General features: G+C 39.2%; 3 protein-coding genes across 7 annotated transcripts in view; 2 read left to right on the plus strand and 1 right to left on the minus strand.

Annotated features, from left to right (window-relative positions):
- The first annotated feature begins 3,294 nt into the window (after window positions 1-3,294).
- Window positions 3,295-11,327, plus strand: LOC105559846 (glutamate receptor U1). Of its 2 annotated transcripts, XM_012008455.1 has the most exons (9): window positions 3,295-3,699; window positions 5,256-5,326; window positions 8,040-8,216; window positions 8,396-8,622; window positions 8,696-8,805; window positions 9,173-9,366; window positions 9,540-9,648; window positions 9,728-9,917; window positions 10,331-11,327. In XM_012008455.1, exons 1-9 carry the CDS (start codon window positions 3,630-3,632, stop codon window positions 10,845-10,847), a joined length of 1,665 nt encoding a protein of 554 aa, XP_011863845.1. In that variant the 5' UTR covers window positions 3,295-3,629; the 3' UTR covers window positions 10,848-11,327. The 2 variants fall into 2 exon arrangements, with proteins under 2 accessions (XP_011863845.1, XP_011863846.1); XM_012008456.1 differs by lacking the exon at window positions 8,040-8,216.
- Window positions 11,328-14,379: 3,052 nt separating this feature from the next.
- LOC105559847 (glutathione synthetase-like) lies at window positions 14,380-17,624 on the plus strand. The gene is made up of 12 exons (XM_012008457.1): window positions 14,380-14,622; window positions 14,832-15,015; window positions 15,094-15,169; window positions 15,271-15,401; window positions 15,497-15,542; window positions 15,697-15,770; window positions 15,843-16,010; window positions 16,182-16,335; window positions 16,559-16,666; window positions 16,759-17,048; window positions 17,145-17,317; window positions 17,388-17,624. The coding sequence occupies exons 1-11, from the start codon at window positions 14,523-14,525 to the stop codon at window positions 17,269-17,271; spliced, it is 1,458 nt and encodes a 485-aa protein (XP_011863847.1). The 5' UTR covers window positions 14,380-14,522; the 3' UTR covers window positions 17,272-17,317; window positions 17,388-17,624.
- Window positions 17,625-17,776: 152 nt separating this feature from the next.
- LOC105559852 (vitellogenin receptor) overlaps window positions 17,777-27,279 on the minus strand; it is a 51,384-nt gene continuing 41,881 nt past the window's right edge. For 3 of the 4 annotated variants that reach the window (XM_012008466.1, XM_012008461.1, XM_012008465.1), the window contains exons 7-32: window positions 27,151-27,267; window positions 26,945-27,070; window positions 26,642-26,857; window positions 26,081-26,249; window positions 25,416-25,617; window positions 25,141-25,332; window positions 24,946-25,066; window positions 24,656-24,811; window positions 24,313-24,568; window positions 24,022-24,227; window positions 23,677-23,841; window positions 23,470-23,603; window positions 23,162-23,286; window positions 22,675-22,871; window positions 22,329-22,510; window positions 21,804-22,075; window positions 21,260-21,558; window positions 20,708-20,947; window positions 20,481-20,630; window positions 20,173-20,318; window positions 20,003-20,094; window positions 19,618-19,849; window positions 19,291-19,477; window positions 18,897-19,179; window positions 18,653-18,794; window positions 17,777-18,439 (exon numbers count right to left, since the gene is read on the minus strand). In XM_012008466.1, coding sequence (XP_011863856.1) covers window positions 18,380-18,439; window positions 18,653-18,794; window positions 18,897-19,179; window positions 19,291-19,477; window positions 19,618-19,849; window positions 20,003-20,094; window positions 20,173-20,318; window positions 20,481-20,630; window positions 20,708-20,947; window positions 21,260-21,558; window positions 21,804-22,075; window positions 22,329-22,510; window positions 22,675-22,871; window positions 23,162-23,286; window positions 23,470-23,603; window positions 23,677-23,841; window positions 24,022-24,227; window positions 24,313-24,568; window positions 24,656-24,811; window positions 24,946-25,066; window positions 25,141-25,332; window positions 25,416-25,617; window positions 26,081-26,249; window positions 26,642-26,857; window positions 26,945-27,070; window positions 27,151-27,267 — 4,667 coding nt within the window. In that variant the 3' untranslated portion in view covers window positions 17,777-18,379. The remainder of the gene's footprint in view (window positions 18,440-18,652; window positions 18,795-18,896; window positions 19,180-19,290; window positions 19,478-19,617; window positions 19,850-20,002; window positions 20,095-20,172; window positions 20,319-20,480; window positions 20,631-20,707; window positions 20,948-21,259; window positions 21,559-21,803; window positions 22,076-22,328; window positions 22,511-22,674; window positions 22,872-23,161; window positions 23,287-23,469; window positions 23,604-23,676; window positions 23,842-24,021; window positions 24,228-24,312; window positions 24,569-24,655; window positions 24,812-24,945; window positions 25,067-25,140; window positions 25,333-25,415; window positions 25,618-26,080; window positions 26,250-26,641; window positions 26,858-26,944; window positions 27,071-27,150; window positions 27,268-27,279) is intronic. The other variant, XM_012008464.1, reaches the window with a different exon arrangement.

A 27,279-nucleotide genomic window follows, 5' to 3' on the forward strand; every position in this document is an offset into this window, starting at 1 on the left:
CTATGTGGGATGTTACTGGTAAAATGGATGGTATACTTTCAAAAAACTCTCGTAAAGTTGTTGAAAATGCCACGTTGTCCCACGATCACACGATTTTCAGGATAAATTTTAAGAGAAAATTCTCTTCCCGTGTAATATTCTTTTAGATGTCGTTTTTATGATGTTTATCCTTCCACTAAAATTGACGCATTTAGAGGACCTGTTGTCATCATTGCGTTACCTTCAATTCTCAAACCTTGCGTACTTAAAGCGCTCCTTTCGATCTCGTATCGCTCACTGAGAAGCACCGGGAAGACCACGAGTCCGCCGTCCTACCTCGAAAGGCATTTACGTTTTCGATAATACAAGTGTATGTAGTAAAGAATAATTTTAATGAGAGAGGGTGTGAATACGTATACGATAATAAATGAATACAAGCCGAAATCTGATTTATTTGGCGGCCAATCTTAGGTCCGAGCGCACGAAAGGAAAAAGGAGGAAGTGAACGAGATGAATAAGCGCACTGTCGAAGGAGGGAAAAGCTGAGATAAATAATCCAGGCGCCCCGTGACACGAAAGCATCGCGAGGCAGAAAAACTGTGATCATTCGCACGAGAAGTTTTCGCGTTAATACGTCGATTCGTTTCCCACCGACAGTGCTGACTTTTCGTTTTACGTATTGAGTGATCTCTAAACCGCATGCCATTTACCTCGTCACGCATATCTAGCGTAAGAGCACGTTTCATTCCGAAGTATACACCGTTATGCTTTACCACCGAATTTGTTTTAGCGCTTATCCCGATTAACCGAATCTCCTTCCTCTGTCCGTATCCGGTCTACAAACTCGCGAGGGACAGCCACAATCCGGAGTAAGTTGACGCAGTCCATCCCGTTCCCTCTCGCGAGGGAAGTTCGGTAACAAGACAAATTCGAAAAACAAGAACCGAGTGCGCCCTGCGCCGAAAATTATGCGTGGCGGAAAGTAACGCGTGATCGCGCGCCAATTTTCTCACGCATAATTGTCTATCGCGCGCGCGTAATCGTCCCGAAGGTGCGGAAAAGAAATTCGGGAAATTGTCCCGTCGCCGTAGAATTCCTCAATCGGAAACCGTGAGTACACGTAGCAATGTTGTTTAATGTATGTCTGTCTTTTTCGAATTTACAGTTCGCCGAATGTTCTCTGCATCAGTCATAATGTCCATCCACCCGCGCGCTCCCCGCTTACTCGTCGCCAGATCTCTCATTGAATAACGCGACAAGGTGATTATAACCGCCAAGGTCGTAGGTTATTGATTAGATGCCAATTATCGTAATCGTTTATTATTGAATCATCATCGAGATTATTATGTTCCATTTGCCGTGTTAGCGCCGTCACGATCATTTCTATCATTCCTCATCCCCCGTCACCCCGTGTGTCACCGTCATAACGAGATGTGATTTATACATCGCTAGCGTTGCTGCCGAAGCTTGCTCGCGCGCACTCCGGCCGCGCTTTCCGCGCGTTCTACTTTCGCACCACTTTCCCTCCTCTCCCGCCCTTTTCGTTAATAATTTCGGCGATCTCCCCCGCGCGACGACTGTAATATAGCGGAGACGAGTGAGGGCCGAGGGATGATGAAGACGGCGAGATCCGACGTACGGAACGACGAAGGATAAAAAGCTGCGATAGCGCACTGTAAGGTAATCAACTATATCGACCGACCAATATCAGAAGACAGATGTGTACGTGCGAAGAATCGAGCAGACGCTAGGTAGCCCCGAGTCTACCGACGGCTGTGGAGAGGGATATTCGGACAGAGCGTGATTGATGCGAAACGAGATACGCGTGGTATAAAATCGAATATCCGTTTCCGATATTCCCCGGTATTGTCTGCCGATCGACCGTTTATACGGTTCTTCGTCGATGTCTCGGTCCTTCAGTACGGAGAGAGAGAAAGAGAGCGAGAGACAGAGAGAGAGAGTGTGTGTGTGTGTGTGTGCGTGTGTGTGTGTGCACGCGGCAAGCCCTTTCGCCGCGGTTGCGAACGCGAGACAACTCAGACGCTCCGGCGAGAGGAGCGGCGATATATAACTACTACTTCGTAGGGCACACAGGCGATGTGATTTGTATATTGAGATGTACTTCAACTTAAACGGTAAACAATGGAAATCGTTCCCAGGAATAAAACTGTTCTCTGTTCCAACCCGCCCACGCACCTCCGTTCCAATTTCCAGTACAGCATTCGGGAGAGACCGCGAGGACGATTAATCTCAATGATCTCAATTCTACTTGGCGTTGCACTTTTATACGCACGGAATGCGCGCACGTCCTATTAATAATATCACTATTAATTTCCTCTGACGGATGATTCGCACGATTACTTGCTTAATGTTACTAATGGTGCGTATATTGATCGCGCACGTCTAATGCAACCTTCGTGCCGACTGATGTAACGTACAACCCTCGCGAGGACTCCACATCCGCGAACGTCCGCGAACATTAATCTTTCGGTTTATCTCGGGAATATAAAGAGCGCCGTTCTGGTTACCATACGTTATTGTAAGCATTAGAAATTTTTCATACGGCGAGAAAATGGACAAATAATTGCGAGCCACGTAAGATTCCGGTTTGCGCGATCGATGACTCAAACGAAGAGACGGCTAATAAAAGCTTGATCGACTTGAAATCGTCCGTCTTTCTCGCGTTTGCCCGCCGCTTCGAGGTCGGATCTGATAATTCCCGTAGTCGGTTAAAGAACAAGATGGCATTGCGATAGATAAATTGTGTGAAATATTAGATATAACTTGCGTGACAAAACGGTACACGTGTCTATTTCTCTAGCCATATTTAATGTTGCCAATCAATCACTCGGTATCGCAATCAGATACTAAAGAAAATTCCGCTTCTTTCTCTGTCATCCCATTGTCGTCTCTCGATGGATATTCATCCGTATTTCACGCGCAAACAGTTTCAAAGGAGATACACCATTAATCAATTTCATAGGATAGATAGGTATCTCGTGACTTTTTGACACAAAGTTTTCGAAACGCACAGCTCTCACGTGTACTTAAAATGTTCTAAAAACTTGGCCGTCTTAAAAAAATCCACGATTTCGCGAGGAGTGTAATAATCCTAATAAACGGGGAACACACCGATTTTCCAAAATTCTCAGCTTGTCAACCGCGTGCGCGATATATAAGATGTGGCATACATCATCCGGTGTCACGCATACGCCGTTAAAAACAAGTAAGCTGTATGTGCGCGCCTGATTATCAAAATCGTCACATCTGATTTTTACGATCAACGGAGGCAAGAGTGACGCGCGTTTCGGTCGAAAAGGAGCGAACGGCCAGTTGAACCAGTGAAATCTCTGAAAAGATAACCGTAGGATGCAGGTCGGCGCCCGCGCGCGAACGTCGTCGGGGTCTCGCCGTCGGCCCTTTTCCCCCCTTTGGGCACTTTCGACGGTCGCGTGACACGCTGACATAAAGCGGCTCGTCACTACGTTGCCGCCGTCCGGGTCGGGATGACCGGAGTGTCAGTATCGATTTACCTGGTTGCTGGTTATGCCGCGTCGCACGAAGCATTTCCGGCCGGAGGAGCGCCACGGGAGGATCCGACGATGAAGATGCGCGCGGATAAGATGTAGTGTCGGAGATACTGTCGAAGGATGCGCAGCTTCCAACAGCTTTCACTCGGCACGTTCATATTCGCGATGTGTTGTATCACCTACGGAACAAGTAAGCTAATTAGTCGATCGGCCTTCATTAAAGTTCACGTTTAGTCTTTGTAATCTTGCCGAAGCTAAGGGTATTCGCAGTCAGATCCGAGGGGTAAACCTCAGCGGTTTAATGCCCTCAGCGGGCATTGTGGTGTACAGATTTCGGAGAGAATTTTTTCTTAAAATTCACCTCGAAATTTATGAAATCGTGGGACAATATGGCACTTTAAAGAATTTTATGAGAGTTGTTTAAAATTTTACCATACATATTCTGGTAATTATATACTTAGGGCCAGTTTCACAAACATCGGTTAACTGGTAACCAAAGGTTAATTGATTCTCCGTCTCTTCTTAAATAATAAGACGGAAAAAGATAGAGAGTTGACTGAAATCTGGTTAACAGTTAACCGACGTTTGTGAAACTGGCCCTTGGTATACATTTTACTAGTAGAGATGTATGGTAAAATTTCAACAAACCCCTCTACAGTTCTTTAAAATGCCATGGCTTTCAGGGTAAATTTTAAGAGAAAATTCTCTCCGTGTAGGCATTACTCGGCATTTTTTAGGGCATTAGTGGGTATTACTTGGTCTTGCTGAGACATTATAAAGAATCTAAAAAGGTAAGAAAGATAAAACAAGATAAAATAAGATAACAAGATAAAGTAATGGCCATTGAGCATTAGTCAGCATTGGTGTACATGATTTTTGTCAGCGGTTTACCCCTCGATCATCTTATATCTAAGATCGTCTTAAGATCATCTTCAAGTTCTTTGTAGCCAATGAAATGTTCCATGCAGCATCTTTAGATAAGTTCAAGACGGTCTTGAATACAAGATCTGACTATGAATACCGGCCTAAGAATGTGTGACGAAGATATAAAAATGAATGCAATGATACAGAAATTAAGTCGATAACAAATAGAGAGCGTTTCATATTATTCTTTTCTAAATAAGAAAGTTAATTATTTACTTTTCCTCTCTCGACGTTGATAATACCAATTGGTGTGTTACTTAACTGTATTAGAACTGTAATCTGTTAACCAGAGTTGGACAAGTTACTTTATAAAAGTATCTAGTTACAGTTACAGTTTTTTTTTGCTAAAAATGTAAACTGGTTACAGTTACAAGTTACCAATTTTAAAAAGCAACGCGTTACAGTTACTCAAAAAGTAACGATTCGTTACTTTGCAGTTACTTTCTTACAATAAAAATATCAACTCTGCGTTTGAATCATTAAGTGTCGATAAAGGCGTTTATGCGCAAATGCAAGATCTAATGCGATCTGTAGAGGTTTAACAAATATATAAAGTAACTATTAATGTAACTATTAAATTAGTTACTAGTTATCGAAAAAATGTAACTGAGTTACAGATGGAGAGGAAGTAACGAAGTTAAGTTAGAGTTACTAAAAAAGTAACTGTAACTGCAACTTCGTTACAAGTAACGAGTCACTTCCCAACCCTGCTGTTAACATACGAGAAACAAGCACTCTCTGTTGTCAAGCTTGATTGAACGCGTCACCTGTAGTTTGACGTGTCATTAATGTTAATTACGAAAGGCAATATTATGCTTTCAGATGATACGACAGCCGACGAAAGTCCCATAGAGCCAACGATTCCCGCAGAAATGAAAATAACGTCTTGGAACGTGAGTATAATAGTTACAAATACACCGCATATGATTAAAGTAAAAAAACACATTTCGTCGCGTATACGTACAATCAGAATAATCAAGGTTTACTTTGCCCGGGGACAAAATGACGTTTAGTTGGTCACCGTTTAACGAAGGGAAGGCAGCGCCGAAATATTCGATACATAATACACAAGAGAGACCGACTTGACGCAGTACATATTAAAATTCTCCGAAAAGATTTGGAAAATACTGTCGCGCTTAACCAATTGAACAGAATAATTTACCGGGTTAATGTATAATATATTCGGCCCATTCGTAAGCCTAAACTTGCAGCCAAAGATATTTCAGCGCAAAACTGCATCGCGGATCGATTGATCGAATTTGTTAAGTAAATATTATAATAGCAATGAGTCATACTGATGAGCTACGAATTAAAAATGGATTCATATCTTTTTCAACGATAATGCGGATGCGTTGTGCATAAGTGTACTGTGAAACACCTCATACACGATAGTGAAGATACACGTGGCATGATATTTGTTTTGTTTTACTGTATCCTTCATGATGACATTAAGTGCGCATTTTTATGAGTCCACTCGATGACGAGCGATAGGGGTGTACAGCAAATGTCACGATATGACTTCAGGCATAACGTTCTCAACTGAAGAAATATTTGCAGCTAGAGCTTTCACCGTGCGATAAAACGGACTCACGCACTCCCTTCACGATAATCGTTCGCGGCTGCACTTGCGTGAGCCGTTGGGCGCATTAATCAAAATTAAACTTGCCCCCTTCGGTGTACGCGAATTTTACAAAGTTGAATTATCAAGGAATTAAATTTGCATCAATTAATTTTTTTTTGTTCAACCGCCTACGTATTCTCGAAGGAGAAAATTACGAACAACGTGCAAAAAGCGGCCAACGACGAAAAAGAAAAATACCTATCATCATGTCACGTTCGAAATGACAGTCCGCCGCATGATTTATTGATCACCGACAAAATGCCCTCCTTTTTCATATAGGCCATGCGAAAAACCTAGAATTACCTGCAAAGACACAACACGCGATGGTGTAAAATCATCACGTGCCTTGTACGCGAATCGTATCCAATGTAAATTCTGAAATACACTATCCTCAAGTGTAATTTTCAACAAAATTGCCGTCTGCACGATCGTAATTATGTCGTTATTTCCGAACGTAACCATATCCTTCTAAATAATACAGAAAATTTCAGGCCATTGGAAAAGAATAAATTATTTTCGTAGGTCAGAACGCACGGTTTTCGCAAAGAAAAAAAAATAAAATATATACATTGATGTTTGTACGTATAAGACAAGTAATTTTCGTAGCCATTTACTCAGCTTCCACGTTAAAAGCTATTGTAAATTAAATTGTATTGAAATCCCAACACTGTGATATGATATAATATCAAAAGTTAATAATCTATCAATTAATCGTATTTCTATAATACAGAACGTTCTGAAAATGACGTTGAAAAGACATCGAGAGATCTCGAATTCGCGGTGCAGGGAGGATAAGCGGATAATTATTGCGGCGGCCGCGCGTATGGTCGGGGAAACTTGGATAATACCACCCCGACAAAAACGGCGTCGCGTGTTTTGCGTGACGCGGTAAACAAAGAACGCTAATCGAGTAACCGAGCTGTTAGGGCTGTTGTATTACGCGAGTGTATCGTGGCTAATAATAAATATTATGTCAGGTTTGCCACTATATATCTCCCGATATACGTCGCGCATCTTGCAATCTTCATAGCACTCATTAACGTGTTCGTGCAGCCCCCGGTATCGAGCATTAAAATGTACAAACGTTCGAGGCGGGTACGCAACTGGCCGCGCACGGAACGATCGTGGCGCTGCGATAATGAACGCGCAAGGGTAATTAGAGCCGCTGAGGGTGCTTAGACATCATCTAAATGTCAGTGTTGAATAACGACACTGTACGCAACTGTCTAAAAGAGCGTGCGCACTGCACAATCAGTTCTCAGATGTTAATCTCCCCACCGCGAGAGATAATTGCATTTATTTTAAGCAATGATTACTTACAATTTACCTTTGTAAATGGATGAACTTTATATTACAAGAACGAAAGAAGAATCGCCAGTAGTTAAGTAACGATAAAAAGAGCTGTTAGACGACGTTAGGCTGGCAGATGGTTTACGAAATTAATTTCGTTTGTAATCGATACACTTTCAAGCTGCAATGTCCTTTGAAAACTCGTGGATTATTAAATTCCTTGAAAAGGATCGCAGCCCACATGGTCGAAACGTCGAATTTAAATAAATAAACCATCTGCCAGCCTAAAGTCGTCTAACAATTCTTTTTGTCGTTTATATTATAAGAAACATTCGTCCATTTCGCCTTGTAAAAACTTGGCAAATTTCCAACAGACGAGAGCGCCTTTAGGTCCAAGGAAGATGTTGGTAGCTTAATAATTGGAATCTAAAATGCGAATTCGTGTACCGTTTTCCACCTCGTTCTGTCTCTATATGAATTCACATTTTAGATTATCAGGCTAGCAACATCTTGCTTCGACCTAAAGGCGCTCTCGTTTGTTGGATTTATATCGTAATGGTCCTATTTAACTCTATTTGTTGGCAAACTTCATTACGATCATTGTTAAATATAATTTCGTGAACTCATAAAGAGCATAGTCTTCTGTTATCGCGTGCTACGTGAACCTTGATTGCGAAAATGCAAAACTGTTGCAGGACATGCCGTTTTCCGGATTAGTGAAGGAGAACGGAAAGTGGGTGGGAAAAGGCTACGCGTTTTACTTGCTCGAGCTGCTCAGCTCGAAATTAAATTTCACATACACGATCGTGCCGCCTAAGCAGCACGTGCTGGGCAACAGCCGAAACGGAATATTAAGTATGCTTTACGAGAAGGTGAGGCAGTTTCTTCCTGCAAGGAAGGCTAACGGAGCCGTCCTTGATTAATTAACGGATTACTTTAACGTCCCTTTCAATAAGTCGAATGTTCGTTCGGAGGAAAAACTAACGAACAATATCGGCGTTTAAATTGTAAGAAAGCGGAAACGCAGATATGTTCTTTCTCGTTCGAGCAGAAGGTGGACATGGCGGTGGCCTTCCTGCCTATCTTGCCGGAGTTGCGCAAGTATTGCACATTCAGTACAACCCTGGAGCAAGGCGAGCTGACGGTATTGATGAAGAGACCGCAAGAATCGGCGACCGGTTCGGGACTGCTCGCGCCGTTCGATCAAACCGTTTGGTTGTTGGTGCTGGCCGCGGTGGTCACCGTAGGACCCATAATCTACATTTTCGCCACGTTCAGGTTCGTCGGAAAGAAAAGTCTATAGACGTGTGTGCGTTACGCTCCGATTCTCAATACGGTCGATATCCCGTAGGGCGAAGTTGTGGAACGAGCCCGACTCCGAGAACTACACCTTCTTCGCCTGCGTATGGTTCGTGTACGGTTCCTTATTGAAACAGGGGACGAATATAATCGCGACGACAGGTATGACACCGCAGCGTCGTCCTCGTGACATTCTGATTGCCACGTATACAAACATCTTACGTACACAAACGACGTCCCTGAAGTATTTCCGGAAACTGTCTTTCCTGAAGACTCACGGCGACTTACGCTATTCTGCGTTGTTCAATTCAATAATGTTGAATTGAACTAATATTTAAACCAACAATTAATAATTTAAATTAAACGATAAGCAAGAACCTGAAACTACACCCGTCTATGTGCACAGATTATCGTGGCAGTCAAGACGTTATTTTATTTTACGCAATGAATCGAGAACGATGAATGCATCCTAGTAAATTATATTATTGTCGCTACCGAACTTTGAGAAATTAATTTACGCCGATTGCAGACTCAACACGGATCCTGTTCGCCACGTGGTGGATATTTATTTTGATACTGACGTCTTTCTACACGGCGAATCTCACGGCGTTTCTCACGAGGCCGCAGTTTACCCTGCCGATCAACAGCGTGCAGGATATAGTGCACAAAGGTTACCAGTGGGTCACTTATAAAGGGCGCACGCTCGACTTCTTGCTTTCTCAAGTGAGTCCTCTCGCGAGCCGCGCGTTCAATCTCTTTCAAGATAAAATTCGGAGATGAACGGCAGATTGTGCGTTACCGCGTTTATAGCCACTGGCCACGTTTGCTCGCTAATAACAAGTTTTATCGCAACCGGTGAAACTTGAAAATAATCAATAAAAGACTTTCTTTCCCAGTTCAACGACACGGGGGAGCTAAGTTCCTTAAACATCACGAGGTGGAAGGGCCATTACGTCACGTCGTACGAGTATCCGGTTAAGGCTATTTTCAACGCCGTGGAGAGAAGTGAGTATCACCGGCCGTCAGATCTCGGGAACACGCGTAAATAATGGATAAGAAAGAAACGCGACGTGTTGATCTGCAGACAAACTGTTCATCGGGGAGACCCACTACCTCCAGAGTCTGGTATTCGAGGATTACATCAACAAGACCCGCCAGCACCTGAAGCACAAGAAGAGATGCACATACGTTATTATGCCCAACGCGATTCTCGTGACCAACAAGGCGTTCGCCTTCCCCCTGAACTCTACCCTGGAGAATCCGATTAATAAGGAGTAAGCGAAGGACTTTTGTGTTAAGAGAGCTAATCGCAGCTCCAAAAAATTCACTTTGATTCGAGATATAAATGGCCGAGTGAAAATAAAATTAATTACGCTTGCGTATCTTTGGAGGGTTTTAGAGAATATTACTCTTAAAGTCAATCAGTAGATCGTCACTGAAAAGCAGTGAATAGTCCACTGATTGACTCTAAGAGAGTAGTGTAGTTCAACCGTTATCTTAAGGCCCGTGTCCACGAGGCTAGTACTTGGTCCAAGTTCCAGTTCCGAGCGCTGTGTAACTAATCAACTTGCAACTTTTATGGAATAGCTGCAAGTTGATTGCCTACACATTTCTCGAAACTAGAACTTGGACCAAGTTCTAGCATCGTGTAGACAGGCCTTTAATGAAAGACTGAGCCTGGTTTCAGACTGATGACCTTTGTGGAGTCCGGTATAATAAAGCGCGAGAAACTGAAGAATCTGCCAATCGCGCAGATATGCCCTCTGGATCTACGGTCCACCGAGAGACGATTGTCGTTCACCGATCTGTCCCTGACGTTCGAAGTGGTCGTGGGCGGATATATAATCGCGATAGCGGTCTTCGCCCTCGAGGTAGCGGTGAAATGGGCGGTCAACTCTCACAAGCGACGACAGAAGACCGGCAAACGGAACGATCGCGCGTTCTGCTGCAAATGGAAACATACGCCGGACTCCGTGACCCCGCGACTGGTGTACACCGCCAAGAATCAGCTGTTCTACAAACGGGTCGATCTGAAGAAGATAAATACGCGGCCGCCGCATCCGAACGTCCAATACGACATCGCCCCGGGAAAGAAGCACAGCATTAACGGGCGCGATTATTACATCGTGCTGGATCGTTACGGCGATCAGAGATTAATACCCATTCGCACGCCGTCCGCGTTTCTGTTTCAATACACGGCGTAGCGAAGGGAGGGTTTACACGTCCGGCGAACCGGCAACAAATGATCGGTTTCAACAATTTCCTATAAATTGTACACAAAGGGCCGGTTTCGCCAAACGCTTAACTTTCATTTTAGAATTCATGTAGAATTTTAGAACAAGCATAATCGTAGTCACGGACCTAAATCCATCGCAGCATCAGTTCGTTGTCCCTCCGATCTTTTCCGTAATACAGATACAATCTTATTTTAAGGAAAGCGGGATGACAAGCTCGGAAAATGAATGGAAATGCACAATCTCGTTCATAATAGTAGTTCCATTTTCATTATTTCATAACGAATGAAGCTAGGCTCAAAGTTAAGCGATGTTGGTGAAACCGGATATGCGCCGTAATTCGTATGTACGCCGTTGTCATGCAGTCAATTATTGACACGTAATATAATATAATTTATGAAATGTACTTTCCAACTTGTATGAAATTCCGTGATAAAGCTTTTGCAAGGATCTTGGCTGTGAGAGTTGACCGCCCATTTCAACCGACCCGTTCCACTCTCACCGCGCGAATAATTAGGCGCAATGAGAATAGACTGTTTTCGACCTAAGTGTTAAAGCGCTACATTCCAAGAATTTCCGTGATTGATAAACCTCAATAATCGACGAAATTTTTAACACAATTATTATAGAATGGCTATTCTATGTTTTACATTCGAGTATCGATTTTTCTTACATAAAATATGTACATTGAAAATGCTACAATATAGAGAAATAGGATATACGTAAAAGTAATTTGTGAAAGAGATAAATGAATTAAAGAAACATATCTTTTTGTTAAAGAATGAATTTCTAGTCCTCGTAGAGAATTTTGTCAGAAAAATAAATACGATAATACTGCACAGAGTTGATAATCTTTTCTACCTTCTTAAATATTAATCCATATTGATTTCTTTTTATTATACATACGTAAATAGATGTCATATATGTCGTATTTATTTTAATAAAAAATTAATATGTTTTATTTATATTTTTTATGTAATAATGTCTTCTATTATCTGTATTTTTTTATATATTGCATATCTCTTATAACATAATAATCGTCGGAAATAATTGTAGTCTTTCCAACTCTTTTATGATTTTACATCCGACATACATGCATCTTATATTTTATCTAATTTTTATAAATTGTTGCAGCTGAATTGCTGCACACATATTCTCTCAAGATGAAAAATAATTTAATACTCACGAGTGATTCAGTGATTCGCAGCGGCGAAGAAAATTAATCTGTAACACACAAATGTATCGAGTTAAAACAGTGTTTAAAATAATCGACATTAAAAAAAATCATCGGGCGCGTCAAAAATTTTTTTAAAACAAATATTTAACTGAAGAATGCTAAAATCTTCTTAACTTCACATTTCAATTACTCGTTCGCGTTGTCAGCCTGTGAAAAAATTTATTTTCTGAATAATCCTACGATCGCACGAAGTTTACTTGACAAATCTGTCGACCAACGTATTTTCCATGCATTCATTATACATATATACGAATGAATTGAAACTTTCGATGTAATTAGCAGTGTAATCGCTTATATCCTTTAATTAGATACTTGCAAGAATCCAAAGCCATCCCAGCGAGAAATGGTTCGTCGATTGACGTCGAAATGATGTCAAATCGACGTCGTTTTGACGTCGATCGACGAATCATTTCTCACTGGGATTTGGTCAGCCGCGCAGCGAGAAACGACTCGTCGATCGATGTCGAAATCGACGTCGACACCGTCAAATTGTCGTCGATTCGACATCAATTTGAAGGTGTCATGTATCATCAATTTGACATCGATGCGACATCGATCGACGAATCATTTCTCACTAAGCGGTTTTGTAAGCCCGTGTATTAATTTTGCACAGGCGAGTCAGTTGTGTCGAGACGTTTTAAGGTGAGGTGAGATCCGCTATTGAGCAATAACTAACACCAGCGAGAAATGACTCGACGATCAATGTGGAAAGGATGTCGAATCGACATCGACACCGTCAAATTGACGATCGATGCGACATCGATCGACGAATCATTTCTCACTGGGCGGTTTTGTAAGCCCACGTATTAATTTCATACGGGCAAGTCAATTGTGTCGAGACGTTTTAAGGTGAGAGCGGATCCGCTATTGAGCAATAACTAATACCAGCGAGAAATCGACTCGACGATCAATGTGGAAAAGACGTCGAGCCGACATCGACACCGTCAAATTAACATCAACTTGACGATCGACTCGACACCGATCGACGAGTCACTTCTCACTGGGCAAAAGACTAACCTGTCGAATAATTATTTCCCCGAGGTTGCTCCGCGTCGCCCGACGCCCTCCGCCAGCGAGGAATGACTCGTCGATCGATGTCGAAACGATGCCGAATCGACATCGTTTCGACGAATCATTTCTCGCTGGACGGGGCCTCCGCCGGGCCTCCGCTCCTCTCCTCTTCATTGCTGACTTTCCATGACCCTTGCGCTAAACATTCGCGGAAAGCTACGATCGCGCAGTACCGCGAGCGGCACTCCCGGATTTATCGCGTCGCGCCCGAAGAAAAGAGAAATCGTGCAACACCACGAGCCGCGAACGTCCCGTCGACGACGCGGGATTCTGAGGGGACGCCTAGCCAACTTCACGCCGAATACGACGCGAGTCAAGTTAACGATCGAGAGGGGGCGCGATCGACCGATCGCACGAAAGCGCGCGCTCGATGTGATTCGACGCTGTTTTCCCGCGCGATTTGCATCTCGAACGCTCGAATCCGCGAAACAATTTATATACTTTAATTGCGTATGTCATCAATAAACGACCGATATTATTCTCCGTTGCGCGAGAGTATCTTCGATCCAGCGACTCGCGTATTGCTTCGCGCTTTTCGGACCGTAAATGACGGAAGCGGCGTTTCACGTTTGAAATACGGCGGGAAATACGGAGAGCTTGATTCTTGAATTCATTAAGAGAATAAACTGGAGAAAAGAAGAATTGACTGGTTATTCGCGTGATTTTTAACCAATCGTCTTATCTGTGAGAGCAGAACTTTCGCACGAATTCAAGAATCGAACTCCTGATCGTGCAAATTTGACGTGTTAATTCGGATGACGCTTTCATTAAAAAGATCCCATTAAACTACCTCTCTGCCGTGAAACATTGCGAACTCTTTTAACATTTTAACCAAACGATATATCGTTTTATGGCCAAGAAATAGACTATGAAAGAAACGTGTCCAGCTGATTTTTTCGTGAAATTCGCTCTGTACATACGTGTATGTACGTAAAAGACGCGGCAGTAAATGTTTTAATCGAAATATACAACAATCAGCAATTGTTTCCAATCGCTGCTCATTAATTAGAAATTAATTGGAGGCGCGAAAGTGCCTCTTGACACTCTCGACATTACTTCACGTTTCTCTCCACATTGCGATCTTCGCGAACGTGCGAGAAGATAATACCTTGCCTATCCGTCCTTCGTTTTCTCATTTCGATTATCAGGTCTGACGAGAGATGACGCCACGATCGTCTTTTTTCCTCGTCACTATCGCAGCTGAAGTTCAGCAGCTGAACGTGTCGTCGAGCAGTCGAGCTGTCGAGCTGTCGTTGAGGTTCACGCGGTCCGGCTGGAAGCGACCGATGACGTAGTGCGGACGGTGCGGGTCATCCGATTCGATCTTAAATCTCACAATGAGCGCCCATCGACTGGAGCCCTGTATCCAGCTTCCTCTCTCGAAGGACGAGCTGAAAGAGAGCGTGGATAAAGCGAAGGATTGGGCGCTTATGCACGGTGATTATGCCTTTTCTTTACTGATAAACAAGTTGACTGGTGTAATTACCCGAGTGATTTATGCGACACCTGCTCGCGATAGTTGCGTCTTGTTCCTGATAAGACTGCTAAGAGCCGCGCTCTCCGGGGCAAGCATGAAGAATACGTGGCAATGTAAAGTTGTTGCAACAATTTGGATGGATGCATTTAGATTTCTTGTGTTTGCTCAGGGATATCCATGCGGTCCAGGAAGAATTTCAACATGGACCAGGTACAAGTACTGCCCGTCACGCTGTTACCATCGAGTTTCCCCAGGAAGGCCTTTCTAGCTGTGAAAAATGTACAAACGTTACTGAACGAGCTCATCCACAAGGTCGCTCACGACAAGGAATTCCTTGCGAGCAGCTTAAAAAGGTATCGCCGCTAGAACCGACAGTGGTAAAAGATGTAGGGATTTTCCTTGTAATATAGAAACTGTATTATTTGATTTAGCACAGTCCAGGCTGATCCGTTTACAGCAAAGCTATTTCACATCTATGAGACAGTGTACGAAAGAGGCTTCAGTCAGGTAATGTTAAATATTGGCGTCCAAATGTCGGCGAAAAAGTCTGCGGTCAGTCGTTTCGCAAAGTGGTACAGCTGTAAAATCTTTCCATTATCAACTTGCAGAGTGTAAGCCTTGGCCTGTTGAGATCGGATTATTTATTACACGACGATGGCTCTAAGATAAAGCAAGTTGAGATAAACACAGTGGCAACCAGTTTTGCGGCCCTGGCTACAGTCACGTCAGAGTATCATAAGTAAGTTCAGTATCGAAATATTACAAGAAGAGTCTACCGCTTGAAAAGCGGTCTTTCATTTATTTGTCTTTAATGAAGATGCATTTATTTTATAGATACATGTTAGGAGAACTGGGCTATAGGAAGAATGCATGCGAGCAAGTAAATTAATTGTTCATTATAACTTTTTTGAAGAAATAACTTTACATACGTTGTCTCTTTTCATTGTAAACGTGTGCTAAACTTATATCATTCTTGCGATATGTTGAAGATACTTGACAGTTCATTATCGATACTGACTATTGCTATTTGTAAGATTCCAGAAAATAATGCTCGTGTTGGATTTTGTAAGGGATTAATATTTGCGTGGAAAATGTATAATAATCCAGAGTAAGTTGAGTGGCACAGCAAATTTTACTCTAGGTCTTATATTAATGAGACTGATAAACAGATTTGTTTTAGGGCTATAATATTGTTTGTTGTTGAAGATGTAACATATAATATAAGCGACCAAAGACTTTACGAGTTCCAAATTCGTCAATTATGTCCTGAAATTAAGATTGTTCGGAGAAGCCTGACAAGTTTGGCATCGGAAGGAATAAAACTGGGACCAAATAAAGAATTAATTGTGTAAGTTACAAATTATGTTGTAAATTGTATCACAGTTTACATAAAATATTTCCAAAGAAAAGACTTTTTCATGTCTTTACAAATAATATAGAGAAATAAGTACTGATTGAAGAATACAGATGATTGAAATGTCGAATCGTGGAAATATCTGAATCACTTAAATTGTTTTAGTTCAAATATGGTAGTGGCTGTAGTTTACTATCGGTCAGGTTACGAACTCGAAGCCTATCCTACAGAAAAGGAATGGGACATTAGATTGTTAATAGAATGTTCTCGTGCAATAAAGTGCCCATCAGTACAGTATCATTTAGCAGGTACTAAAAAAGTATGTAAATTATTTCATCTTTATTTGCACAAGCGCGTAACAAATCAAATCTTTTTGCGTACAAAAGAGTTCTATGAGCATTATATCGGAGAACAAGTATTATATTAGGATAAAGATTTAATTTTTACCATACTTGTTAATATTGGAAAAAATTCTGTAACATGTGTCCATTATTAATAAAAATTTGAAGAATATTTAATTTTGAAAACTATTATTCTTTTAGGTTCAGCAATCTTTAGCTCAGCCCAGTGTGTTGAAAAAATTCCTGAAAGATGATACATATGTTGCTAGAGTGCAAGAAATATTCACTGGTTTATACACGTTAGATTTTGTAAGTAATCTATTTGTCACTTCATCGGAATGCTTAGTTATGGATCGTAACTTTCAGTATTTTGTAATCTAATGTACTTACTTTAATAACAGAATGACGATGGAGAAAGAGCAGTACAAATGGGTATAAATGAACCAAGTAAATATGTTCTTAAACCACAAAGAGAAGGAGGTGGAAATAACATATACAATGAGAATATAAGGTCGTGGTTAAATTCGATGAAGAAATCACAAGAGAGAACAGGGTGGATTCTTATGGATCGCATTTTTCCTCCATTACAGAAAAATTATTTAATCCGTGCTTCTGAGGAATCGCCGTTACAAGATAACATTGACCTATCGGATGTTATATCAGAACTCGGCATATATGGAGTGATAGTGGGGTAAGCATAGATCATTTGCATTGTAATAATCGTAATATCTGCTAAAAAATATACAGATGACATCGATAGTATTCATATAACAATCTGTTGTCCTAGGAATAGCAATGAAATAATGCTAAATGAACAAGTAGGGCATGTTCTAAGAACCAAATTAGCAAGTGAAGATGAAGGCGGGATAGTAGCAGGCGTTGGCGCGCTTGATAGCCCCTATTTAATTAGCTGAAATCTAGAACCAAGTCTCTAGAACAAGAATTCTAATTAAATAAATGGTAAGCTAATCTGACTGTACACTGAATCAACTATTCATTATTATCTTTATTACACACAGTGATATTGCAGATGAATATCGGATGTGGATTATTGGGAATAGTGGGTTTTGGGAATCAACCATCCTGCCGTCCTAACTTAGAAAGGTTGGGACGGTAGTATTTATGTATCCGGCGGCTCTGCATTTTTCTAAATAATTTTCAAATGTTAGATTTTTGTCATAATTGAATTAAAATTAAAATAACAATAGTAATAATATGTCACACAATTGTCACAGGATAACAATAAACAACAGAATGCAAAACCATACAGAAAAACTGTAATTTTCACCCGTATTTATATACTACCCTATTTCATGAGGAACTTTAATATTTATATTATATGTACGAAAATTAAGTTGTTTAATTGTATAATTGTTAAAATTAATTATTTAGAGTGTATAAAAATTTTATTGGAAATTATCCTTTTTACAGTGTATTATATATTTTACAAAATTGTAAAAGCAGTATTCATATATATATTTTTATGGCGTAGTATAATACACTAGACAATTTATAGAAAATCATGTATGAGAATATACATAATGTTGATGTTTATATAAACAAATGTATGTACAAATTCTTAGCCTACAGGCTTGTGTAAAAATTACATTATCACACTTGAGCGTGCTGCAAATTTGAAGTAGAACACACAAAAACACGTGAGAATAAATACATATTTCATAGACGTATTTTACTTTACACTATTCCGAATAATTACGTGTTGACTAAAAAGTATTCATGTTTGATGTAAATCACTGCCATACATATCGTAACCAATCTGATATTGTACAGCGATCAAGTATATTCAAGTGATTGAATTGTGTGTATATATATATGTATATATACACATTTCATTTATAAGCATATTCACAATAGCATCTTGACATTTATAACACTTAAACATTAAGAAATTCTTTAACGTCATATAATCTTATTATCTAATAAGTTTAATTTTTCCTTATTAACTCTCGAGACTGTTTACTTATTTTGTATGCGTGAATTACATTTTCTTTTTCTATTTCTTCAATATCTTTCCTCCACGCATAAATCTGACCTCGGTGCGTCGCTACTTGCCGTTGCAGCCTATAAAGAGATGCTGAATATTCAAGTCTGCAGTAACTTATTGCATCTGAATAGTTACGTACATTATTCTTAGTCATAATCAATAGTTACTTCATGCATAATCGTATACTCTGCGCAATTACACAGAAATTTAGATAATGCGCATTGCAACGAACAAATGTATAGTCGTAAAAAGTCAATGTCGCGCAATCAAGTGTAAAATTAACTATTTACCTTGACAATGTTATCATCGATCGGATTAGTATATTCATGTTCTCCTGGAGCTAAGTTCTCTGTGATTATGGAGTTCATTATTACCTCAACCTCATCACTTCGGTCGTACGACGGATTTTGGAAGCGAATGCTGCTGTTGCTGCTATCACACAACGTACGATATTTTTGCGAATAATAATTGTGCATTACGTTCAACGATCGATTCTTTAGCTAAATACAACGCTAAAATATATGTGGTACGTACCTATAATCGTCTGCTGATTTTGATTTTAATCTGTATTTCTGATAGTAATAGAAAATGCATAATACCAGGACACCGATCAGCAGTACGATTATTGTTACGCTGTAGATGCCAGTCGCATTCCGTGTGTTCTTTGACGAGCTGATAATTCCAGCAACATGCTGCAACTTATTCGCACAAGTGTCACTAGAATTCATCGGTTTACCATCTGAACAAATGCACATCGCGTTGTCATTCGCCTGAACGCACATATATTCGCAAGACTTTCCGTCGCAAGGATTCTTATCTGCCGAATAAGTACATATTTAATTTGACTTCGTTCTGGTAAGATTAATTCTATGTAGACAGCATTTTAATTTTAAGATTATTCAATCTTAAGTGTTGTATTATTACCAACCGGAAGGTCCACTGGTAATATGAAGATAAATTAAAGGACTGTTAATATCACTCGAGGCGGGATGCGAGGTGCTTTGGACACCACACTCTTTTGTACCGTACAGCTTGCATACATACGTATCACCTCTCGTGCCCGTAATCCAATAAAGTTCTTGGTCATGAATAAAGATCTTTGGTGGATAGACCATCTAAAAAAAGAGCACATTGTTAAAAAAAAGAATATAATTTATCCGTGGGAAATGCTTATTTTTTTTATACAAAATGTGACATATATTCTAAATCAATTGTTGTAAGAGGAGCGATTGACATAATGAACCTGTTAACGTACTTTGATTCGCATAAACACCCAATGTCGACTCCCATCCAAATCAGACGATTCGATGGTTTTCTTGAAATTGTTCAACCAATATATTTTAGATTTTATACGATCGATTGCTATTGTGGCCACATAGCCTACATCAGAGTTAATAATCTTCATGTCGTCGCCCATTAGGTTTGTCCGGCATATCTCGCTATGCGACTGATTCGCTTGCAAAGTGACTTGTGACCAGATTAGCAATCTACAACAATAAGAGCAAGTTTTAATTGTATAAGTTTCTAATAACGGACATATCACCAATGTCCGATTGAACATGTCATCAATGTCAGATTGATAAGTCTGTTAAATAAATGATGATAACAAGAGAGCTGCAATAAGAATGAAAAAGAAATACTTGTTAGTGTAGTCAATTACGAGGGACGTTGCTTTCGCCTTATCTTTTATCTTGACCAGCGTCGCACATCGTTCCTTCTCCAAATCGCATACCTTAAATTAATTAACTAAATGAGTCTACAAATCGCAATAGTTTTTTTTTAACTTACTCCATAATAAGAAAAAACTTACATTAATCGTATTCGGATGGTTGTTATCAATGACGTAGACATTGTCAGTAATGCTATCGACTGCGAGTGCTTGCGGATGAATGACATCGTAAACTGTGATCACCTCCTTCGTTTTAACATTGATTTTGTTAATAGTGCCGAATTCATCTGCAATAAATTTTTTTCTAATTATTTAACCACACAGTGTAATTCTTTCGCAAATCTGTTATTGGATGAGAATCCTCTGGACCCTCACGTTCTCCAAATAATGCAAACGTCGTACATTAATAATTAACTTAACACATAAAATTGAAACAAATTGAGACTAACCGTCGCTCCAATAAACAAAGCCATTGATCTCGTCGAAGCCGCTTATACTCGGGCTCGCAAATGTATGAACCAGTTCGCTTGTATGAAAACGATTCGAGACCTTCCGAATATCCTTCTCAGTGATGAAGATCGATTCCATTCGCGTTGTTGCTGAATGATCGCCAATGATATTTATTACCTTCAAATGACTTAAACACATTGAATCAAGTTAAATTAGGACTACTTACCGGCAGATTTACAAGAAACCCTGTCGTTACGGATAACATATCCGTTGTAGCAGGAGCACTCGTAAGAGCCCATGGTGTTTTGACAAATTTGCGCACAGATATCGTATTCGCATTCGTTTATGTCCTCGCAAGAAATCGTATCGTTAGCCAAACGATATCCACTTTGACACCCGCAAATTGGGCCTGATGGTGTCTTGTAACATACACCTTTACAATAATTGTCGACCGCACAGGCGCGCTCTGCACAGAAAAATATAACGAGTCCGTAAATAACCGAAAATAGTACACACATAAATACACAATTAAGCGTTGTATGCTAATATGCAACATATAATTTTCTATCTCCTTTAATTCATATCTGTTCAATATCTGGTCTTCAATTATAGAATAGTTTTTTTTAGTATGTTTCGTGAACTTATCGCGAAAAGAAACTATTGATTTCGCCGAGTGTCTTAAAGGCCAAAACACTCCAGACACCCTGCTAAATTTCTCATCAAAGTGGTTTTCTCGGCGGGTCGGTTCAAGTGGTGCGGAAAAGATTAATCTACATACGGCATGCCCTGCCTTCATCGCTGCCGTCTATACAGTCTCCAATACCGTCGCATACTTTATCGTACGACAAACAAGTGCCGACAGAACATTGGAAATCGGTACATATGCCAGATTTGTTGAAAATCTGTCTACTGCCGTCGCACCTCATCTCATCCGACTTGTCATTGCAATCTGATTTTCCATCGCATACCCAACTCTCCGGTATGCACTTGTTATTGCCGCAGGAAAATTCATGCTCGAAACATTCGTTGCAGTTGTGTTCGTCATCGTGTTTCGGGCAATTACTTACGCCGTCGCATCTGCAAGAGAATAAAATCGATGAACACAGCCCACTTTCGGTGTTGAGATTATAGTTTACTAATAATAAGACAAATTATTATATTTTACTTCTTCTAAACGCCTGGAAATGGCTGTGACTGTCTGTCTGCACAGTAGAGTTCGCGATTAGAAAAAGGATCTTCGCGAAAAGAGAGTTGAAATAACATTTCGATGTTCGTACGTCTCGTTCACGGATCATTTTTGTATTTTCATACGATCGACTCACCTTAATTCTTTTCGGATACATTTATCAGTGTCCAAACAGCGATATTCACCCAAGGTGCAATTAAACGAACGACTTGATGTAAATAAACAGTGCCTCTCGTCGCTGTTATCGCCGCAATCGTTGATGCGGTCGCACTGCAGCGCAGCAGATATGCAATTACCATTGACACACCGGTAAAACCCAGATGGACAGACCTTGACCTCCACGACCTTGAGCTTCGCATTTCGATGACATTTCTCGGGTGCTTCATCCTCTCCAAATCCACAATCGGACTTAAATGCAAATATTACACAAATAATATAAATTTCATACAAAATTATTATATAAAATAATATTGACATATTGCGAATAAAGAAATCAATCAAAAAGCTTATTCATTTTGATCAGAAAAAAATGGTCGCTTCTACTTCGTTCTGGCAACTTTCTTGCAAGACAAAAGATTGTTAACGTTCGTCTTTTACGGAATGAAGAACTACAGATAAATATAGCACGAGTGTATAAAGTATTACTATAATTGGTACCTACATCGCCGTCGCATAAAAACCCGATCGGAATGCATTTACGATCGTTGCACCTGAATTGATCCGGACGGCACGTAACCAGGTTGCAACTATCGGGTGTCTCATCGCTAAGATCGGGACAATCGAAGTGGACGTTACATACTTTTGAAAGCAGGATGCAAGTCCCGTCATAACATTGAAATTCACCTAAAAGGTACATGCGTTAAACGAATGAACGACTGCACGAGTTTAGTTGTGGAGTATTCAGAGAGAAGATCACAAAGTCCGTTCAGATATTCATTCAAAGTTCACATACATACATACATTCAGATGTAATTAAATAAATGAAGATAGAACAAGAATGTAATTACCGCTTGTGCACTTCGGATGCTCGCAATTCTCCTCGTCCGATCGATCCGCACAATTGAAATACGAGTTGCAACGATCTTTCGAACGGATGCATTCGCCGTTTTTACACGTGAATTCATCTTCCTTGCAACCCCCCTGCTTTTTCTTACAGTCTATCGTCTCGTCTTCACCGCTCGGGCAATTGACGATACCGTCGCACCTAAATTGCAAGATTCCCAAAGGTATTCATGATATTATTGTTATCCATTATGAAATCCATAAGAAACAAAATAATAAATATTTATCGAGTATATGGAAAAAAATATTAAATATAAAGACGCGAAAATTCAAGATACATAAGTTAGTCATTCTTGATAAAGAAGCACGGATGATATGTCAAAATGTGTCACAATCGAACGTTTTAATTGTCGATATATCGATAATCTTCAAATAATAAGCCTATTATCTTTTATTTGTGGATTACGCTGTAAAACTACCAATTGAACGTACAACTGCTCCTTTTTAATGCACAATTTGTGCTCGCTGCATTTATATTCATTCTCAGGACATTTGTGATGCGAGATGCACGTACGATCGTCATTTGATAGCTCCATTTCGGGAGGACAAGCACAAGTCTGGAAGTTTAGTCAATCATTACGCAAAAGTGTCACATTAAATTTCCTCGACAAATATGACTAATATGGTACCGCAACATGGACAAGATGACATAGAACGAAACAACAATGTTTTAATTGTATATGAGATGCTTAAATAATTAGCGCATGATTGTATCTACATTCCTGGAAGTGCGTACTTACAAACGAAGTGGCAGAGGAAACCAAACACACGTGTGAGCAATTTCCATTATTTTTCTGACAACCATGCTCCGATTTGACATCATTGCGCAAAGTTACCACAAACAACGATGATCGTGTACTGCTTCCGTTAATTTCTAAAAAAAAAGTTCTATTAATCCATCCAATTCATGCTATATACATTATTAAACAAGTATTAAATAAACTCACTTAAAAACTGACGGCCTATCGGAAATGAATTTTTAGGTAAATTTAAATGTAGCCAGTGTAATGTTGGAGATTCAGTCCTAGAAAGTTCAGTCCAAAACAACTGGTTATCAGCAACAGCAAAGCTCGTAAACGGTTTTGTGAATCCAGTGCGACGGACACGTGTGCCTGAAAATTTGATGCTCGATATTATCACGATATACGTACAAACATATTTTTCGTAATGTAATATTGCACAGAAATATATAATATATATAATATCATGCTATAAAATTTAATTTATTATTTCAATAGTATATTTCGAAATCCATCTCTGTGAAACACAATCCAAATTCAAAAAGTGCAAACCTGTACTTTCCGAGTACGACAAAATGTTACCATGGGACTTTTCATATATAAAGAGCGTTTTACTGTCTCTGTCGTAGTACATTAATACAAGTCCTGTGTTGTCCTTAATTAGCTTTCTTTCACCGAGTCCGTCCATTCTCATCTCATATATTGCAAACCTTATACGATAATTTTTGTCCCATGTTTGAAGCAAAACGAACATCTTGCTACAATACATAATAAGCACATTATAACTGTTTTACTAACAAATGCTGACAATTATCTTAATGATAAATATAATCAGCGTCATACCTTTCTTCGGGTGCCAATGCAATAGACATCGGAGCATCTTTGAGATACAATTTCGTTATGGCCTGGGTTTTTATGTTTTGTACCTCGATAGAGCGGTTCAACATGACTGGTAGATACAAGTTATTGCCAATATAATCAAATGCTATCTCTGCCATGCTAAAATTGTTCCAAACCCTCGGTTCTTCAAAAAGATTGCTGACCGGATTATAGAGCGTGAACCAGCATGGTAATACATCATAAAATATCATTACTCGACCTAAATAAATTTCAAGTATAAGAGAAAATTAATATCCAACATCGTTGCCTATAGTATTTTTATAAAATAGCAATTCTGATATTATACCAGAGATCGGATCAGAAATGAAGTGCCGTATGGACTGTATATTATGTACATTAATACTGCGGAGTGAGTAATTTATCGTTTTCGGCTTTCCCAACAATCCACGATAATAAGTTGTAAATGACTCTCTTGTAATGATCAGCAAACGCTGTTTCTTCTCTGAAATTTTACTTGTATGGTTATTTAAAAATATATAATAAGGATTCGTCTATGTTAATCTCAAATTTTCTAACACAATATACATTAATATATTCTGAAAATTCGGTATTTTTTCTGGTTGTGACAAAATTTACCTCGACAAGTTTTCTTGTCAACGTCTAATGCCTTATCTAACGTACAGGCACACGTGTATCCTTTATCTTGATTCAGCAGGCACAATTGAGAACACGGTTTGGACTTACATGGATTTTCAATCTGAAATTCAATTGAACGATAAATGACAAATCTTTTGTGACATATTTTTGTATCGGGCAAGTAATATATTATACTTGGGGCTTTATCGCTGAGTGATCAATGTGTACACCAGAAAGATCATCAAACGTTCGATGTAAGATACGCCAATTCTTTCCAGAAAATTTATCGCAAGACTGTAACATATTAGATTCCGAGTCGGTCCAATATAATTTATTTTCGAAGACTGCCAAGGAGAATGGCTCGTTAATCATATCATGTAGTACCAACTGCGAATATAATTGAATTATAAATTCGTAAAATCTTTATTTTATTAAAGTATTTTACATTAAGAGAAAGAAAAAGCACTAACTCTTCGATCAGTGCCATCTAAACGCATTGACGTGATCATCTGTAACTTGACATCCACCCAATATAATCGTTCAGTCGGATAGTCAATGGTCAAGCTTGTTGGCCAATTCATTGTTTTAGTAGCAAGTGTCTGGACGTTTCGGCCGTCCATACCCGCCACTGCTATACGTGCACGGAAACCCGCTTCGCACCAATACATGTTTCTATAAATATAATACACGATTAATATATTATTATAATAATAAGTTTATCTTACTATGCTTCTATCTAAAACAAAATTTAGAAAGCTTGCTTAATGTTGGTTTAATATAATCGAGGCTACAAATAAAAATTATTTTACTTGCATTTTACAAAAATGATATATTGTTATTATTACTAGTAAGTGAATTTTATTTGTAAAACATATTTCTGGATTAGAGTAGATTAGATACGAGAGTAGATTTACTTTAAATACCATTACATAAAATATCCTAATATTAAGAATTAGTATAGTTATCTGTAAGCTGATGATTAGTAATAAGTGACAAATCAATTAGTAAAATTTAAGAATTTTTCTCTCTCTCTCTCTCTCTCTCTCTCTTTCCCTTCTGAATATCTTTTTTATAAAATTATTTGACTGCTGAAACAGAATTTAAGCATAACTTTTACAAGGTGTGCAATATTTACCCACGAGTTGGTAATAAAGTGATTCCAGTTGGGAGACTAATCTTTTCGATTAACACAGTGCAATTTATGCCATTACTGTCGCAAACTCCAATACGACCGTAAATCGAATCCGTAAAATATATATTCTCTGTAATCCAGTCCACAGCTATCCCCGAGATTTTCTGCAAGCCTTTATATAAGATATAGAAAATTTAGAAGATATATAGACACGACAGAAATTACATTTAATGAGATTTTTATTTTATAGTATAATATTTTAAAATACTCATCCAACAAAAAATACGCATTTCTTTTTTTATATATTGTATTATTTTATATTTTAAATAAAATTATTATCATTATCGTACCAATATAATATAGTATAACAAATTGTAACAATTATAATTACTAATACTTATTATATTCATTATAATTACCATTATATATTATATTGACAATTATCATTTTTCTAATGTCATTTTATTTCATATTGCAAGACTTTAAGCAGATAGCACGTATAAAAAGTTATTTTTGCAAAGGCTATAGTACTTATATACAAGTGACAGTTAAAATAGTGCTTACCTGTTGTAACGATAACGTCGTGCGGTTCATAAGGAATTCTTTTTATAATAACTTCGTCGCCGTTTTCAATATCCGCCCAATAAAGGTGGTCGCGTCCATTCATAGCAACTGCGGATGCACGAGTTAAATTTGACGCGAGTGTAAAGCTCACATTCGAATTGATATACTTCCCTATGATTTCTTTTGTTGTAGAAAACGCCAACAAAGCCTCACCAGCTGAAGTTCAAAGAAAAGATTGGCGTTTTTATAAAGACTAATATAAATGAATACGCGCCGTCACACCTTACACGTGAATTAATTTACCATGCGCTATGCAGGTTCTCTTATCGTTATCCAGGAAATATTCCTTTTGACATGCGCAACTATAGGATCCTGGAGAATTCACGCATATTTGATCGCATATACCGTAAATTTTACATTCGTCGATATCTACGAAAGAAATAAATTGTAAGGCGAATGGGACATATTCCCCGTACTGTGTTATCGGTTTTAGTTTATTACATACTTACCTATGCAAGTATGATTATCATCTTTTAATCTATATCCCCGTTTACAGGTGCATACGCCCCTTCCTTTAGGAATTTGCTTGCATTCGTGATCGCATTTTTTAAGGCAAGGTAATGTACCTGAAAGAAAAT

This window comes from Vollenhovia emeryi, unplaced genomic scaffold (genome assembly GCF_000949405.1).
Source record: "Vollenhovia emeryi isolate VEMERY1.0 unplaced genomic scaffold, V.emery_V1.0 DF939251.1, whole genome shotgun sequence".
Lineage (NCBI taxonomy): Eukaryota > Metazoa > Arthropoda > Insecta > Hymenoptera > Formicidae > Vollenhovia > Vollenhovia emeryi.

Bases quoted from the DNA above. Each gene is read 5' to 3' on its own strand.
- LOC105559846 (XM_012008455.1), top strand. From the start codon at position 3,630: ATGCGCAGCTTCCAACAGCTTTCACTCGGCACGTTCATATTCGCGATG. The intron at 3,700-5,255 runs GTAAGCTAATTA...TTATGCTTTCAG, and splicing joins TTGTATCACCTACGGAACAA to ATGATACGACAGCCGACGAA. The intron at 9,367-9,539 runs GTGAGTCCTCTC...TTTCTTTCCCAG, and splicing joins TCGACTTCTTGCTTTCTCAA to TTCAACGACACGGGGGAGCT.
- LOC105559847 (XM_012008457.1), top strand. From the start codon at position 14,523: ATGAGCGCCCATCGACTGGAGCCCTGTATCCAGCTTCCTCTCTCGAAG. The intron at 14,623-14,831 runs GTGATTATGCCT...GTGTTTGCTCAG, and splicing joins GGATTGGGCGCTTATGCACG to GGATATCCATGCGGTCCAGG. The intron at 17,049-17,144 runs GTAAGCATAGAT...CTGTTGTCCTAG, and splicing joins ATATATGGAGTGATAGTGGG to GAATAGCAATGAAATAATGC.